This window comes from Saccostrea echinata, unplaced genomic scaffold, assembly GCF_033153115.1.
Source record: "Saccostrea echinata isolate AGI-Se365-2 ecotype Australia unplaced genomic scaffold, CSIRO_AGI_Sech_v1 ptg000045l, whole genome shotgun sequence".
Classification (NCBI taxonomy): Eukaryota; Metazoa; Mollusca; class Bivalvia; order Ostreida; family Ostreidae; genus Saccostrea; species Saccostrea echinata.
Window position 1 is genome coordinate 6240588 of NW_026889794.1, and position 16915 is coordinate 6257502.

At 31.6% G+C, this 16915-nt stretch overlaps 1 protein-coding gene across 1 annotated transcript in view; it reads left to right on the forward strand.

Annotated features, from left to right (window-relative positions):
* Positions 1 to 6294: 6294 nt before the first annotated feature.
* The window catches only part of LOC133201670 (scavenger receptor cysteine-rich type 1 protein M130-like), a 30375-nt gene continuing 19754 nt past the window's right edge, over positions 6295 to 16915 (forward strand). The window contains exons 1-7 of the mRNA XM_061337457.1: positions 6295 to 6703; positions 9613 to 9729; positions 14384 to 14525; positions 15344 to 15519; positions 15660 to 15801; positions 16206 to 16381; positions 16466 to 16528. Of these exons, the coding sequence (XP_061193441.1) occupies positions 6295 to 6703; positions 9613 to 9729; positions 14384 to 14525; positions 15344 to 15519; positions 15660 to 15801; positions 16206 to 16381; positions 16466 to 16528 (1225 nt within the window). The remainder of the gene's footprint in view (positions 6704 to 9612; positions 9730 to 14383; positions 14526 to 15343; positions 15520 to 15659; positions 15802 to 16205; positions 16382 to 16465; positions 16529 to 16915) is intronic.

The following is a 16915-nucleotide window of genomic DNA, read 5'->3' on the forward strand; positions in this document are numbered from 1 at the left end:
AATGAATGATATATTTAAGATAGCCATAACTTTTATATTTTTTTTATGAAATGCCTTAAAACTCAAAACATAGTTTTATAATTATATTGGTAATGTAGACAAGATGACATGGTCAAATTAACATGAACACACGCGCATGCACATGCGCTTCGCTCTGATTGGTTGAAACAAAAATCTCAATATCTTCCTTGTTTTTTGACAAAATCCTTTGAAATTTAAGATATAGGTATACATTATAAGGTTCTACAATATGTTATATACAATAATTCGTGAATCTACGAGCATGAATGTGTTCTGCAATTTGATTGACTGAAACTTTAAATGACTATAACTTATTTAGTTTTAGATAAAACAGAATGAAATTTAGAATATAGATAGGTAAAACGGGTCCCTACATTATGCTACTATGAAAATTGAATTGAATGCAATGACATGCATGCATGTGTGCTGAAATCTGATTGGCTAATGCTTTAAAGGTTGTATCTCCCTTAATATTCAATATAATTCTTTGAAATTTAAGACATTGGCATACGTTATAAGGCACTATAAGAATATGCAAGAAATCTAGAAAATAAGCGCAAACACATGTGCTGAATCTGATTGGATAAGATTGTTAGTATTTACAACGTTCTTAATTGTTAAGGAAAGAGGAAGAAATTCAGAGTATATATAATTAATACGTTCCTACATTATTCAATCATCAGACATGAATATGAGGACCAGCATGCCCTCGCGCTGATTTCTGATTGCTTAATATTCATGTTGCCGAATTTTCTTTGTTTTCCGTAAAATTCTTTGATTTTTAAATAGAACTTTTCATTATGGCATTCTATCAGATTTTGTACATGTATATAGCAATATTCAAAATCATGTGCTTGCACGTGTAATTAAATCTGATTTGCTTATGCTCACTCTGCTATACATGTATTTGCATTAACATTTCTTCAAAATACTTTTGAAAATAAGTTGTAAAGTCTATAATACAAAGGTTTTGCTTAATTTGTTGAAGCATATGGGGCCCCAAAAGGAGTAGGGGGAGCGTTTACGGAACATCTGTAACGGTCACCGTTACAATTAGAACTAGTTAATTTCATGTTTTTGTTGATTTAACTATAAGGTGTGGATCTTTATAGTTTAATTTATCTATGCTACTTCTTTGTATTTATTCCTTATAAGCATCGTATATCTGTTAATACTAGAAATGATAAAAGATATCCATGTTGTAGTGGAAAGATACACGTATGTTATTAGTGTTATTAACTTAATTTTCTTTGTGTCTTGCTCATCAGGTTCACTGCAGCTGGTTTTTGCAAAGTAAATTTGAAATTGACTAGAACACGTTCATAGAAATGAATTATGTCATTTATACAAAAAACGATATCAATGAAAATAATTTTACATACAAAGGGAGGATCAGACTCACAAGTTCTGAATGTAAATTACGCAAAAATGATCCCCCAAAAATGACTAGAAAAAAGTACATGTAAAAGAAAAAAATTCAAACCCGATAAGAAAAATATAGCAAAACGATGGCACATCCAAACAAAATTGGCCAAGAAAAATTACATACATGTATGCTACGTTAATAATAAGAAAAGAGGTAGGATCGCCGGGGTGGTGGCGGGTCTTCAAAATACACGTGCTTCGTGAACAAAGTGGTCAACGTGCGGGTATCAAAATTTAAATGACTTAGCAACTGATCCGTACCGCTGACTACGTTACCCCATCTCATTAAATCATTGGCTGTGAAATATATGTCTTACGGTCAACAGGCGTTTAGTTAAGAATGCATTATATAACAATATTTACATTCAGTGTAGTTTTCTTTATGAAATCCATAGGAAATCTAAACATTCAAAACACTACACGAAACCTTGTCACTGCGCAGTAGAATACACTATAGGAACTATATTGTATATGCATTTTCAATACTCTAGGAACAACATAAAGTACCGGTATATTGTTTGGCTCAATTTAATTAAAAAATATTACCCTATGAAATTATCTATTGTAAAAATATAACAAATGTACCTGTACGTTTAGAATTAATTTGACATTTTTCCTCTCGCAATATACATTGCTTTATTTAACTTTCCACTTTAAATCGGCTCTTACGTCTATTAAGCTCACCAGTTCTAAAAAGAGCTATATTCCACAGATACCACAGGGTCTGACAAGTCTGTTTCGTATTTGGATATTTTACTAGAAAAAGAGATAAATGGTAACCTAACAACAATACTTTATGATAAACTTGATGACTTCAATGTTTCTATCTGCACTTTCCTTTTTTTATGTAGCAATATACCTTTATCACCTGCGTATGGGTTTTATTTCTCCCAGTTGATTCGATACGCAAGAGCATGCTCTGCGTATGAACATTGTCTAAAACGAGACAAGCTATTGACAAACAAGTTGATGAAACAAAAATATCAACAGTCCCGTTTAAAGTCATCATTTCGCAAGTTCTTTGGTCGATAAAATAACGTTGTCAGTAAATACAATCTATCATTTAGTCAAATGCTGACTGACGTTTTTCATACTAATTGTTAGGCCATTATTTACACACTGAATTGTATAAAATTACAATGACCCAAAATTTTAATGCAATTATTATAATAAACCAGAAGACTCTGAGGAGACTGTAGCTCTACTGGTTGTACTTATAAAGGAAGATAAAAGTAGCACTTGGACTTGAAACTTTGAAACAGCAATAAATAGAATAATGATCCTTGGTTTAGTCTGTTTTTGTGGCAAGATTTATTGCAATCAGAATAAAACTGTAGGAGGAGTAGCCTTTTAAAAGAATTTTACAGAAATTTCGAATTAAGTAACCAAGGCAACATCATTCAACAAAATCAAAAAGCAATAATGACAATTATGTATCTCAGTGTAGTCTACTTGTATGCCAAGTTATACTGAAATCAGACAAAACATGTAGGAGGAGTAGCGTTTTGAAAGTATTTAAAAAAATTTCTATTTCTAGTAGCTATGGCAACACCGTTCATCAAAATCCAAAACTGGTATAGAGAATTGTGTATCTTAATGTAATCTACTTGTGTGTCAAGTTATAATGAAATCAGATCAAAACTGTAGGAGGAGTAGCATTTTGAAAGTTTTTCACAGAAATTCCTATTTTTAGTAACCATGGCAACACCGTTCATTGAAATCTAAAACCGATATATAGAATTATGTATCTTAGTATAGTCTACGTGTGTGCCAAGTTATACTGATATCAGACCAAAACTGTAGGAGGAATAGCATTTTGAAAGTATTTCAAAAAAATTCTATTTTTAGTAACCATGGCAACACCGTTCATTGAAATCAAAAACTGATACACAGAATTATGTATCTTTGTGTAGTCTACTTGTGTGCCAAGTTATATTGAAATCAGACCAAAACTTTAGGAGGAGTAGGGTTTTAAAAAATTGTTTACAGACGGACGGACAGACAGACAGACAGACAGACGGACGGACGACGGACACCTCACTATCGCATAAGCTCTTCTGGTCTCTGACCAGTAGAGCTAAAAATGAACAGCAATATCTAAACGCTAACTTGCTTTCCTTTCGTTTAACAACTGGATTTTGAATGCATGATTACAGGAAGAAGGACTCAAGACTGCAGTTAGACATTAATCTGCATTTGAATTAGACCCTAATTATCTTTTTTCTTATGAGTGAGATAGAATCCAAGTATCTTATGATACTGGATGTTGACATAACTCAATCACTGAAAGGCGCTAAATTCATAAAATAGAATAACGAAATTAACAATTACGAAGAGAGAAATTTGAGAATGTAAATATAAGAATTTCTATATAAGCATTGTGCTAGGTATTCAATTTGTCGACACAGCCAGGTGCTGTTATAGGACGGAAGTTTCAAATGGCTCGTGCAGTTTGCTTTCCATACGCAAGAAAGTCTGATCATGTGACCAACTGCATGCCATTGAAAATTGAATTTCAATTTAATTAGTATTGTTATATAAGAAAAAGCATTGGCAAATGTAAATATTATCAATTGAAATATGAAAATGCTTATACTTTACTTGAGATGAATCAAAGATCTTATGCAGTGTCAATGCATGCCTGAGAAAAATACAATTTGATGTTTTTCATGCAGTGGTTACAGTACTTGGTGATTGGAGCTTACGGGGCGCTCTAACCAAGTCCTTTTTAAAACATGTTTTTCTTCACAAAAGTTAAAAAAAAAATTAGTTCCTTCCTCTCATTTTTATTCTACGTATATCTGACTTGTCGATAAAAGATTTTTTTTAAAAACGTCATTAATATAATCAGTAGTTCAGTTATCAGTTCATATTTTCATGTACATGTAAGCCAATGAAACCAAAATGTTTGCAAAGAGTTTATTAACTGAAAGTTGTGAGTCGTAAAGCTGATCGTATAGTGGCTCTCCCGAAGAGCGCCGTAGATCGTATTTTATAATGTACAATACATAATACTCATTTACGTATGAAATAGACAAATCAGATTCAAGTAAACAAGTTATTCAATAAATTTGTACAAAATCCTGGAATTTTATAAAATAAATTGTAATTGAAACATAAACTTTAATAAGCATTAGTCCAACGTCCTAGTATTGTGCAAAAGTTAATATAATGTTAAGATAACTTCAGCAATGTTCCGTTACTGTTCCTGTATCGACTTCCCAAGATAGATAAACATCCTGGTAGCTTACATTGTCCTTAATCCGATTACCAGGTTTGTTTATTATTACGCAAAAGTCTTACACTTTCATATCCCGATTGGATTATAGGTCAATGCACTCTATATTAAGTACATTGTAAATAGTTTAATATGTATTTTTTAAATTAAAATAATTGTCTCAAACCCTATAGGTTTACATACAGAATGCGTGAATATTTGACAAGTTAGTTGTAATAATGGGGGTGGGGGGTTCGTCTGTTCTATTAGATGAGACCCATACACTCTTACACACACCATTCCCCTTTTAAAAACAAACGGTATTAAATATTTCTTACAAAAATGCTTTTCTTGTACTGTAATTAACATATACCGTGCCCTTTTATTGAAGAATGTGCTTGATGTGAAAATTCATCTTTAACTTATTGAATTGAAATGAAACCTATGCTATACATAGGCGCTTGGTTTCAGGTTGGTGTGATTTGCGTATTATGTGTTTTTCAAGGTGTGTCTGAATACACTCTTCAAAATAAAAAAAAAAAAATCGCTGTAATTAGCACGTTTTAAAATATCATATTACTGTATATAAAAAGAAGGGAGGTACACCAGTTGCTATCTTAGATTTCAGGGGATGTCTCGGTTCACACTTGATTTTAATCAATATCTACAATTTCCCTACCGGTGTAGGATGAGATATAGCTTCAAAAATGATTGAATAACGCCCATAAATCGTCTGCCGATCTGAACTTATCGTATAAAACATGCAGTAAGCCAAAACCGTCCTCGATACCTTACACCGAAAGCAATGGAAGTGACGATTTCTAACTAGTAAAATGTAGAGGCGTTCTGGAATTGCACGTAAAGTCTAGAAAGAACACGTTTGCCGCGGTTTAAATTCTGACCGCAATGGATTATATGAGGACAAATCAATAAAAAAATATTCTCCTTAAAGAATAGCTGGACCCGAAGAGATGGAACTAATTTTAAAGGTTTACAACAAACTGTAGATTCAAAATAAAAAAAATATAATTGTTCAATCATCACCACTCCCCAACTTGAGATAAACAGAAAAAAAATTCTTTTCCATAACTACAAGGCCATGTTAGTCATATAAAAAATTGAAGCATCTCCATATTGTGAGGATTCAGAGATCCTATTGGAGTTAACTTTTGGCCATAATATGTGGTCACAATTTTTAAGTGAATATAATATATGAAGTAGAAAAGTCATTTACAAATCATCTGAAGAACAGTAGGAATAAATTTACGCAGATGATTGTAGTGGCACATTGGCCTTTTGTTTTTAGATGGAAATAAAGACAAATTATGTTCTTGATTATTAAAAGCACTATACATTTCTATACAGTCGTTATTGAATTCCTGGTAGAATGCTAGTGCATTGAAACCGTTTAACGTGTTTATGATTGATATATTGAAAAGTGTTTTCGGAATGTCTGTCTTTTGCTCCTTGACAACTACTAGACAATATTCTTTCCAGAAAGTCTGCATAATTAAGTAGGGATGTACACACATATTATTTCTGTACTACTTGATTTCAGGTCCCAGAATAAATCTGCATTGTTCAAAGAATATGACAAATAATTTCTCCTTTTTCATTGTGTTTTCAGAAATATGGATGTATCTAAACTAGTTGTGCTTATACTGTCTATCAAGGCAGTTGAAAATCGGAGTTTTGTAAATGGATCCAGTCATGAGGAAATATCCCGTACCATCAGAATGGAGGAGTCAGAACGTCTAATCAGCCCCACCGCCAGGAAAAAAGTGATATCTTCTTTGTATAAGGATGTCTCGAGTACAAAGCAATGCATGATGAAGTTGAATGAACTAAAAAACGAATATTATGAGAACGTTAAAATGACAAACATGTCAATAGATTTAGTGAATGTCATTAGAAAAGAAATGAGTGAGAAGGCTAGAACACACAATATAGAAATCACATTGCTCAAAGAAAAAGTTCAAGAACAAGATCACTTGGTCAAAATTTTGCAGAAACAAGCTGAAGAATTTGGTGCAAAACTGAGTAAGCATTTGATTTAAAAGTTGTGTTTAAAGAAGGAACAGTCAAATTGTTTAAAATATAAAACTCGTTTAATATCCGTTGTGCGGTTAATGCATAAATTTGAAATTTGCTTAAATATAACATTCTAAAAATTAAAAGAATTGAAACATATTTCTTCATAATTAATTCGAACGGGGTTGAATGCAATAATTCGAGATATAGATTATAATTATGCTGAAGGGGAAAAGAAACGCAGGGTAACATATGTGAAATTTCTTTGACTGCATGGCCGAAATTATGAAAACTGGTCAGAAGGGCATCTAGGTAACTGTGCACTAAAATTGGTGTTCAAATTTACGCAACCGTAAAATGAATGAAGTCACTTGGGGAAAGTTGCAAAAAGTAAGAAAAAAAAATAATGTGCAGATTGATATTGACAGGTTTGTCAACACATCTTGTAAAACCACTTGATGAACTGGAGGTACATTATGTATACACACCATTTTTCGATATTAAAAGTCAATTTGAATTTCTGTCAAACATGGTATATGACCGTCGGATGCTCCATGGGGTCTGGCTTTTGCATTGCCTAAGTAAAGAAAAAGGTAACCACATGTTACTGTGCAGTTTATTCTGAATTTTTCCACCAAAGAACGTCTTATACATGTACGTTGTCAAAGAGGAACTGGAAGGGTTTCCAACCAAGCATGACGGTGACCTTGGCGCGTAACAACGAAATGTCAAGATGTGGCGATTCTTTCTGCAACCTGGGTAGTTTCACATTATTACCGCTAAAACCGCGCTATAATTGTTACATTCACCTAAAAACTGAGAGAAACCAATTGCGCGATTTTGGTTTGTGAGTTCGTCAGCTTTACATTGGTGTTCTTCTTACTCGTTTACATGTGCGTCTTATGTCTCATTTTTTAGCATGTTAATCCCCTGTCCAATGAAGTCAGTGTTTTTCAAGACTTTCTCGCAAACAATCACAAAATCAAGAATCTCGAAAATACGTTCGAAAAAATAGCATTAAATCACTTCAAAGGTTTACATTCCGTTTCTTTTTCCTTTCAGTATATAAAAAAAAAATAAAACAATCGAAAAGTTGACTTTAAAAAGTTATTCTCTGAAGCTAGCAAGACTTTGACTCAGATTAAAATTATCATGAATATACATTTTGGGACAAATAAAACTTCGATATTGGGATTTTTATCTATGCCTCTTGCTTCTATAATATAAATCATGTCCCCTAGGCTTCGTATTTACATGTATAACTTCAGGAAAGTAGAATCCATATATGTGCTTTTTATTTATTTAGTATCCACTAATAATATTTATTAAAATGTCTTCTCTGCGTACAGATGTTTGTTTTCGTAGAAACTGAAAAATTTACGACTCAAAATATTTCTGGGATATATTTTGGTGAACAAGACACTGGATTTAGGTATACCACATTGATATGATATATACACTGAAAAATGGAACATATCCTGGGATTATGAGCAAAACATTAAGTTCTTTGACCATTTTCAATATTGAGCATACTATTATTTAAAATCGTGCTAAAAGTAGCATACAATTTTCAATGTTCTCTTGATACGAAGGTTGTTAGAAAAGTTCGCGGACACATTAATTTACGGATATATATTGTGTACTTTGAAGAATGACGTATGTCTAATTTAAATACTTATCTTTTGTTTATCGGAAGGTAACAAATCAGGTCCATTTACTAAAATTTAGAAAATATACAATGATTATTACTGTGTGACCATAGGATTCATTACTTGACGTTTTATGACGTAAAGTGAAGTGACAACCTGATTCCAAAAATGTTAAGCTTTTTTACAATTCTAAATATCTTTCATCTCTATAGACTTTTCATGTCTTTTTCTTACTTAATAATTGAAAAACTACATCAAGATATGCTATATATATTTTTTAAATGTCTTCTGTGGGGTATCGGATATTAGCGAGATCTTAGAAACAATGCAGTTCAGCGATCAAGTATGAGAAACAATGCAAAATCCATGGGTGCACCGTAAATGCGATAAGCAGGATATTGGGGTATCGCAGGAGTTGATAATCAAAAATGTCAATTCTTCCATTCTTACAAAGTTGACTTGAACACTTTGGTAACAGATACCTGTAGGCAATCCCAAGCAGCATCTAAAACATTTTAGTCTCTTTCGGACATTTTCTTGTCTGCACACATAATTTTTTTAATAGCTCGGTGCTCCAAGACGTTCATTGACGTTAATATATTTTGCCTAGGTTCATCTGTAATTAAACATTCATAACCCCTCCAGTTTAATTCACAATTTGGCAAAATGACGTTTAATTATTATTTTAGCGACAGGTGAAATATCATAAATCTTTATGCGCTACAACAGTGCAATTTTTAATTTAAAAAAATGTCTCTGTAACGGAAAGGCGCGAAAAAGTAACATGCTCCGTGAAGCATGTTTTATCTAAATAATTTAGCCGTACATTTTTTAAAGACCATCAGAAAACACCAAATCTTTGCATATTAATTGGAAAATACGTATAGTGTTTATCTGCAGAGCTTTACTGATTACAAGCAAATAGCACGCTCACAATAGAACTCGTCCGCGAAGTTTTCTAAAAATCCTCGTTCATGTAACGTTGTATCATCTAGCTACTGACAACAAAATTTGTTGGTTTTAAAGTGTCCAATCATTCAGAGCAGTGACACATCTACTATTTGTGATAATCGAAAAGTTTTCCCTTGTGACAAAGATCAAAACCGAAAGCATATCAAACTCAATTTTTTTTTTCGATGATTTTTTTATCATCCGAAGAATTGTTATCTTATTGCAAGCAGAGAATCAAAATTCTAACGAAGTATTTGACTGCATTTGAATCATACATTGATAACATTTGGCATATTATATTTTTATGCTTATTTTAAGAACTACGACTGGTAAACGGCAATTCCCCAAGAGAAGGAAGGGTTGAGGTCTACAAGGATGGTGTGTGGGGAACAGTGTGTGATGATAACTGGGACTTTAAGGAAGCCAATGTAGTCTGTAATCAACTATTCGGATTAGTTGGGTAAGTGGTTTTGAACTCGATTTACATTACCTATTGATTACTCTGTTGAGCAATTTATTTTTTTTCTACAGTCGTATAACATTTAATATCATTTAGGGATTATGAAGTTAATTTTTGGAAAAGCATATATATATATATATATATATATATATATATATATATATATATATATATATATATATATATATATATATATATATATATATATATATATATATACTCTCGACGAGAGAGAGAGAGAGAGAGAGAGAGAGAGAGAGAGAGAGAGTATAAAAGTACGATTTTTAACAGAATTCCTTATAAGGCTTCATACTTTGGAAATGGAGCTGGTTTAATTTTGATGGATGATGTCAGCTGCATTGGTACAGAAAGTTCACTACTGGATTGCAAGCATGAAGATAATTTACATCATAACTGTGGTCACAACGAAGATGCAGGTGTTTTATGTATGAAAGGTATCGTCATGAAATAGATAATTTTAGGACATACTTCATTTGTTCATCTCAAAGATTCCTTTTTGCGATTATCTCTTTTGAAAATATTTTATATTATTAATACTGACAAACATATCTACCCCATCTTTGATGAAATTTCGATGAAATCCTGGCTTACGATTGGTTGAAGGGAGTTATTACTTATAGGCGGTCACAAAAAAAATCAAAAGACGGTTATTACGGAGATATCATTTTTTTTCTAACATTTAAAACAATAAAATGTCAGTTCAAGTTATCTTCTGTGAATGTAAGGAAAATTTCTAAATGTTCTAATTGGTAAGTAAGTTCTGTGTAACGCCCTTCGTACTGTAGTAACAATATATGAAATAACGTCAAAATCTGAATCTGTTGCTAGAGCATTTCACAACAAAATATATTAAAAGGGTGCTAAGAAATTTCTTTTTTTCTGGAAAGCATTAAAACTACGATTTTCGGGACGCGTTTGATTGACATACATCCTTGTACTTTCACAAAGTAAATTTTATCCATAATACTTAAGAAAATAAGGAAATTTGGTGTGTATTAATGAAAAAATATGAAAACTATAATCCAGCAAGTTCAGAGTAGATATGCGAGAAAGCAAAACCAACTCACCAGTATTGTCAGTCCGTGCTCAATGATGTGTGCAGATTTAACAAATTGAATACATATAGTAAAATGTAAACACTAACAATAACAGAGCTCGTGCCTTGTTTACAAACACAGTAGTTTGACGTGATGTTATGAAGAATATCATTGTCATTGAAACTGAAGTTTTTTTTGAATAAGAAAAGACATTTAAAATTGCAAACAATGCAACTGTGTCCAGACCCCTTTAAGGAACACTAAATTAATTATGTTGTTGATCCCTTATCATTATATTTCTTGCTTTTGGGAAACATAGTACATCTTTCAGTTTGTTTTATTTTATTCTTCTATGGATCTTTTACAGTATTCTAATATACTCAGGTGACCGTTAAGGCCCTTGGACCTCTTGATCTCAAAACAACATAGATACATTTCACGGTGTTGCATAAAAGTTCTTAAATTCATTATGTACCATAAATATCGTGCGATTAATGTTGACAGGAAAACGTTACCGGCCGTGAAGAGAGTCGAACGTAAAAACATGCGATTTACAATAAGACTGTGGAGCAGTATTGGTTATCACGCAGAGCAGTATATTGATAATTAGAAATTTTAATTTTTGATATTAAAGATTTGAAATAGAGGGAAAAATATAGGTGAATATATATGTCGTAGGCAAAAATGTGTGGATTACAACGGTGATTAATTTATAAAGAATAGAATGTAAGTCATTGTACATAATGACAAATATTATTACCTACAAATGAGTTTTTAGAACATCTTAGTGCTATACCATTGTGAAATAAATCAATAAAATTTGTAATTATGTAAGGGAACATAATTGTATTTGAACTTTTTTTCAAAATTCTTGTTCTTTAGGACTAAATATCAAAAAATTATAAGGAATATGTTTTTTTAGATTCTTAAAATATCCTGAGATAATCTGACAGTATTTTTAATTGATACATGTAACACCCTTTCAAATAACTGCACTTTAATTATGGCATCTGTAAACAAACCATGTAACTTTTTTATTATCAAAGTTCTGTGTATTGCTGTATTGTTAAATCAATTTAAATGATATCAACAATAATTTCAAAGAGAGCATTTCTTCGTTATTGTTTTTAATGTACTCTTTTCTTCTTTGCTCCTTATTAATCCTTTCACATTCGTAGCACCACCTGTTCGACTTTCGAAACAAAAAGACTTTCAAGGAAGAGTGGAAGTTTATAAAAACAATAAATGGGGGACAATATGTGATAGTCATTGGGACTACAGAGACGCTAGCGTGATTTGTAGATCTCTAGGATATAGCGAGTAAGTTGAAATTACTTTAAGAGAGAGAGAGAGAGAGAGAGAGAGAGAGAGAGATTCCAAATTTAGTTTCACTAGCTCTTTCAAGGTTTACATTTATCTTCAAATTTACAAAAAAATTATCTGATAAAAATTATTTACATTTCAGCTGATAATTTTAAAGAGGTTGGATCCTGTTCTCTAAAGTATTGAGAATATTTTATCAAGTATATTTTTATAGAATCTACAAACATAGTTTAATTAAAAATCTAAACAAAAGGTGGGTTTTAATGCGCTTCTTTTGGCGCCGGCGGTACGGAGCATTTAATATGATTTCTTTGCACTGTAATTACGTCTAACACATAAATCATTTTTCAAAGTTTTTCCTCTAATACTTTTTATCCAAATAGATTATGGGAACAAACACAGACTTTTTTTCATCTTGAAAAGTCACATTGAAATTTATGACAACAAAAAAAATTTCATTGAGTATATCATCGGTGCTTTTAAACTTGTAAAATGTAAATATAAGGAACGTTTTTAAGTTTAGTGTGAATTATTGGTGTGTAAATCACACAGACTTGCACGTAGGCATATTTCTCATGAAGCGCTAGCGCGCTTCATGAAATATGCCTACGTGCCAGGTCTGTGTGATTTATCGTATTATCTTCCCATGTAGAAATTTTCTAATAATTTCTTCTTCATATGAAAAAAAGGCCTGCTATTAAGGGTGCCGCAATCGGTACCCATGGGAATTCCACCAGATTGTTGGAATACCCGATCTCAAAAAAAAAGAAGATTTGTCTAGCAGAAACTCAAGCATAATTTTAATATCAACCTGAGAGTACTTCTGTGTACAATCAGAATGTTTTTTTTAACAACCTAATTTTGCAAGTGACCAATGACAAGTTAAGAATATTTACGAGTTCCATTTTTATTGATAAAACAGCTGTCTACGACGTCAAAAAGCCTGGATTTTAATTTACCGTGTGTAATGATTATATAAAGCGTTGAAAAGTCGTACGTTTTGATGTTATTGATTTTGATAAAATTTTGTAATTTCCAATTTTCTTAAAGTTCTTTGGAGTTTTTAAGTATCCACATCTAATGTACACCACTTCTCGAATATCCTGTTGTACAGTACTCCTGAAGTTTCTCTTTCACTGCTGTAAATATTTTAGTGAGGAGTAAAGAAAGAGGCTTGGAAGAACATTTACTTGAGCCCCCTATGTATCTTTGTAAGGTTTTTTTTATGGAGTTTTGGAATCCAGTATAGGTATGGTAATTTAAATTTATGTTGATTGTTGGGAATATTAAAAATATTCGAAACTGACATATGGTTTTGAAGAATTTCCTCCTTAGAAAGGGAGTATGGGTATAAGTTGGATTACCACTTGCAAAATTAAATAACATTCATAAAAACCCTCACAAACAAAGATAAAATTTAATTGATGACTTCATGAATTGTTTAGCCCTACCAACATAGTCAATGGGAGGGAATTAGTACCCATGTAAATACCAACAGATTGTAGGAAGATCGGGACTCGAAAAACTACAGAGATATATTTAATGAGGAAGTACAATTTATTTTTTAAATAATCTTCACAGAACAAGTATATATATATATATATATATATATATATATATATATATATATATATATATATATATATATATATATATATATATATGGGATGATTTTCAGTAAAATAATTCTGTAAATGATTACTCACGATATGTTATCCCAGATAATCGTTCGTTCCCCCTTTTCTTTGTTTGAAGTGAAGGTCACGGAAACTATGTCACAGTACAAATTAAGAGAAATCATTGTATGAGACAAATCTTGTTGAATGCAAATATTTTAGACATTTGGGCACCCCAAATTAGACCATGTAGTCATGTATTTACTATTTTTTCAAAAATAAAAAATACGGACACATTTGCAGTCAATTTTACATTAGAAAGTGTACACTAAGCATTATCATTTAATACCTTTTTATTTTCCAGGCTCTTTTTTAGGCAAGGACTGATTGTTTCAAGTGCAGTTTTCGGAGGAGGGACTGGGCCGATTCATTTATGTGACGTACAATGTAGCGGAAAAGAAACCAGTTTGTTTGATTGTACATATTCAGAAATACATAACTGCAGTCACGCTGAAGATGCTGGTGTTTTATGCGTTCTGCCAAGTCGTACGTTAATTCTGTCTATACTTGAATTATGACGTTTTTTTAAACCCAAATAAGAATATCTAGAATAATTGTAAATTATACTACAGGCCTCTTAAGATTGCGTAATGGAAAGTCTGCAAACGAAGGGTTTATAGAAATGTCAATTAATGGCAAATGGGGAGGTATCTGTGATACAGGCTGGAACCAAAATAATGCTGAAGTTGCCTGTCGATCTCTAGGATACTCTGGGTAATTATTTTTATATTAAGCAGTCTGTTTAGTAAAAGCAGACATCCCTGACAAAAAATACTATAGTTAACTACAGTTTACTATAGTTAACTATAGTGATAATTTTGATACTATGAAAACTATAGTTAACTATAGTGATAACTTTGACACTTTGATTTACTATCGTGATAACTTTGAAAACTTTGATTTACTATAGTGATAAGTATGACACTATAGTGATAACTATGAAAATTTTGATATACTATGGTGAAAACTTTGATTTACACTATAGTGATCACTTTGAAAACTTTGATTTACTATAGTGATCACTTTGAAAATTTGATTTACTATAGTTAACTGTAGTAAACTTTAGTTAATCCTAGTTTACTATAGAATTTTTTGTTAGGGATATATGGCTGTTATCATGAAAAATAAATGACTAGATTATTAAAATATTGAATTAGTTATGCTAATTGATTTGATTTGATAACGATGGCTGCTAGGAATCATAAGTATAAAGAATCTTTGGTTTTTTATTTACATATGATAAAATATATTAGTTTCAACACAGGCTTAGTTAATAAAAGAACCCTTAAAATGTTTTCCATAGAGAAAAAAAAACTTATTTTTAAAAATATAAAATATTTTTGCAAATATTAAAATAGAAAGAAATTAACTTGAAGCGAGTAAAAACGACAGAGTAGTACATATAGGACAGTTAATCCAAAGGCTTTGCTTTAACATAATCATTATATACAATAATGTTCTTCCAGGATTTCAAAATATCTATTCCAGGATATGAAACTATAGAATAAAGAGAAAAATACGTAACATTTTAGAGGTTTGCCTATCAGTTCATCTGTGTTTGGAGAGGGCAATACACAAATATGGTTGGGCAGCATAAATTGTAGAGGACATGAAGATTCTTTGTTAGAGTGTACGCAATCAGCTGTGGGATCCAGCACCTGTGATAATAGTAATATTGCTGCGGTTGTCTGTTATGATAAGGGAAATGGTAGGGAAAGATGCGAGTTTTTTTATATTGTATGATTAATTATTAAATTGATTTCTACATTATTATACTGTTATGAAATTTAGATGTAGTTAGAATGATTAGTGGAGAATATCTATAATACTTCTCATTCCACCCTATAGGCCTCATCAGATTGCGTAATGGAAAATCTGCAAACGAAGGGTTCATAGAGGTATTAATCAATGGCAAATGGGGAGGTGTCTGTGATACAGGGTGCAACCAAAATAAGGCTCAAGTTGCCTGTCGATCTCTGGGATACTCTGGGTAATGTTATACATAATAAGTTAAACAAAGCCATCATCGGTGTATTAAGTTTTGACCATATCAGGCGAATGCTGAATTTATTATTGCTTATTAATTTGATTTTATACCGAGGATTGCATAGAATCTTAGGTATAAAGAATAATATAAAACGACGAATAATTTCATATGATAAAAAATATTATTTTCAGCACAATTTATATTTAAAAGATACCACGCAAAATTTTACTTTTCACAAATGTGAGAATAAAAATCAATATGTAGTACATTAAAAAGACAAATAATTACATATAACAAAGTGAACCTAGACTTTTACAAGATAATCATAACTTAAATAGTTTTCATGTATACTTTTTAAAACTTTCAATTCCTTTTTAAAATGTGGAACAAAATAAAATACATTTTAGAGGTGTGCCTATCAGTTCATCCGTATTTAGAAAGAGCAATACACGAACGTGGTTGGATGGCATAAACTGTAGAGGACATGAAGATTCCTTGTTAGAGTGCACACAATCAGTAGTAGGAACCAGCACCTGTGATGATAATAAACACTCGGCAGTTGTCTGTTTTAATAAAGGAAATGGTAGGTGAAGATGCAAGACATTTTTTCATATATTTTATATTTTATTAATGGATTGATTATTTCACGTATTCTTCTGATTTTCAGATGTTGTTAGAATATTTAATGGTAGTTCTGCACATGAAGGCCGGGTTCAGGTTTTGATAGATGGTCAGTGGAAAAGTGTTTGTTTGAAATCATGGAACACAAACTATGCTCATGTTACTTGCAGAAGTCTTGGATATTCAGGGTGAATCATGTTTTTTCTACTAAATCATACCTGTTTTAACGTTAAATTGGTTCAATTCATCATTTACTCATTTCATTTTCATAATTACAATGTACTAGAGTATTAAATTATAATAGTAGCATATGGAATTTTGAATCTAATGCATGTTGCTGATGTAAGCGTTCCTTAACTAATGGTTCAATAGATTTTAGATAAACTTTATACGCTTGGTATTTTTTTAAAAAGAAATCCACTTGCATTGTTGGCATTTTTATTTTAAATTAAAATTTGTCGTTCTTTTGAAGTCGATGTCATTTTTATTGAACAGT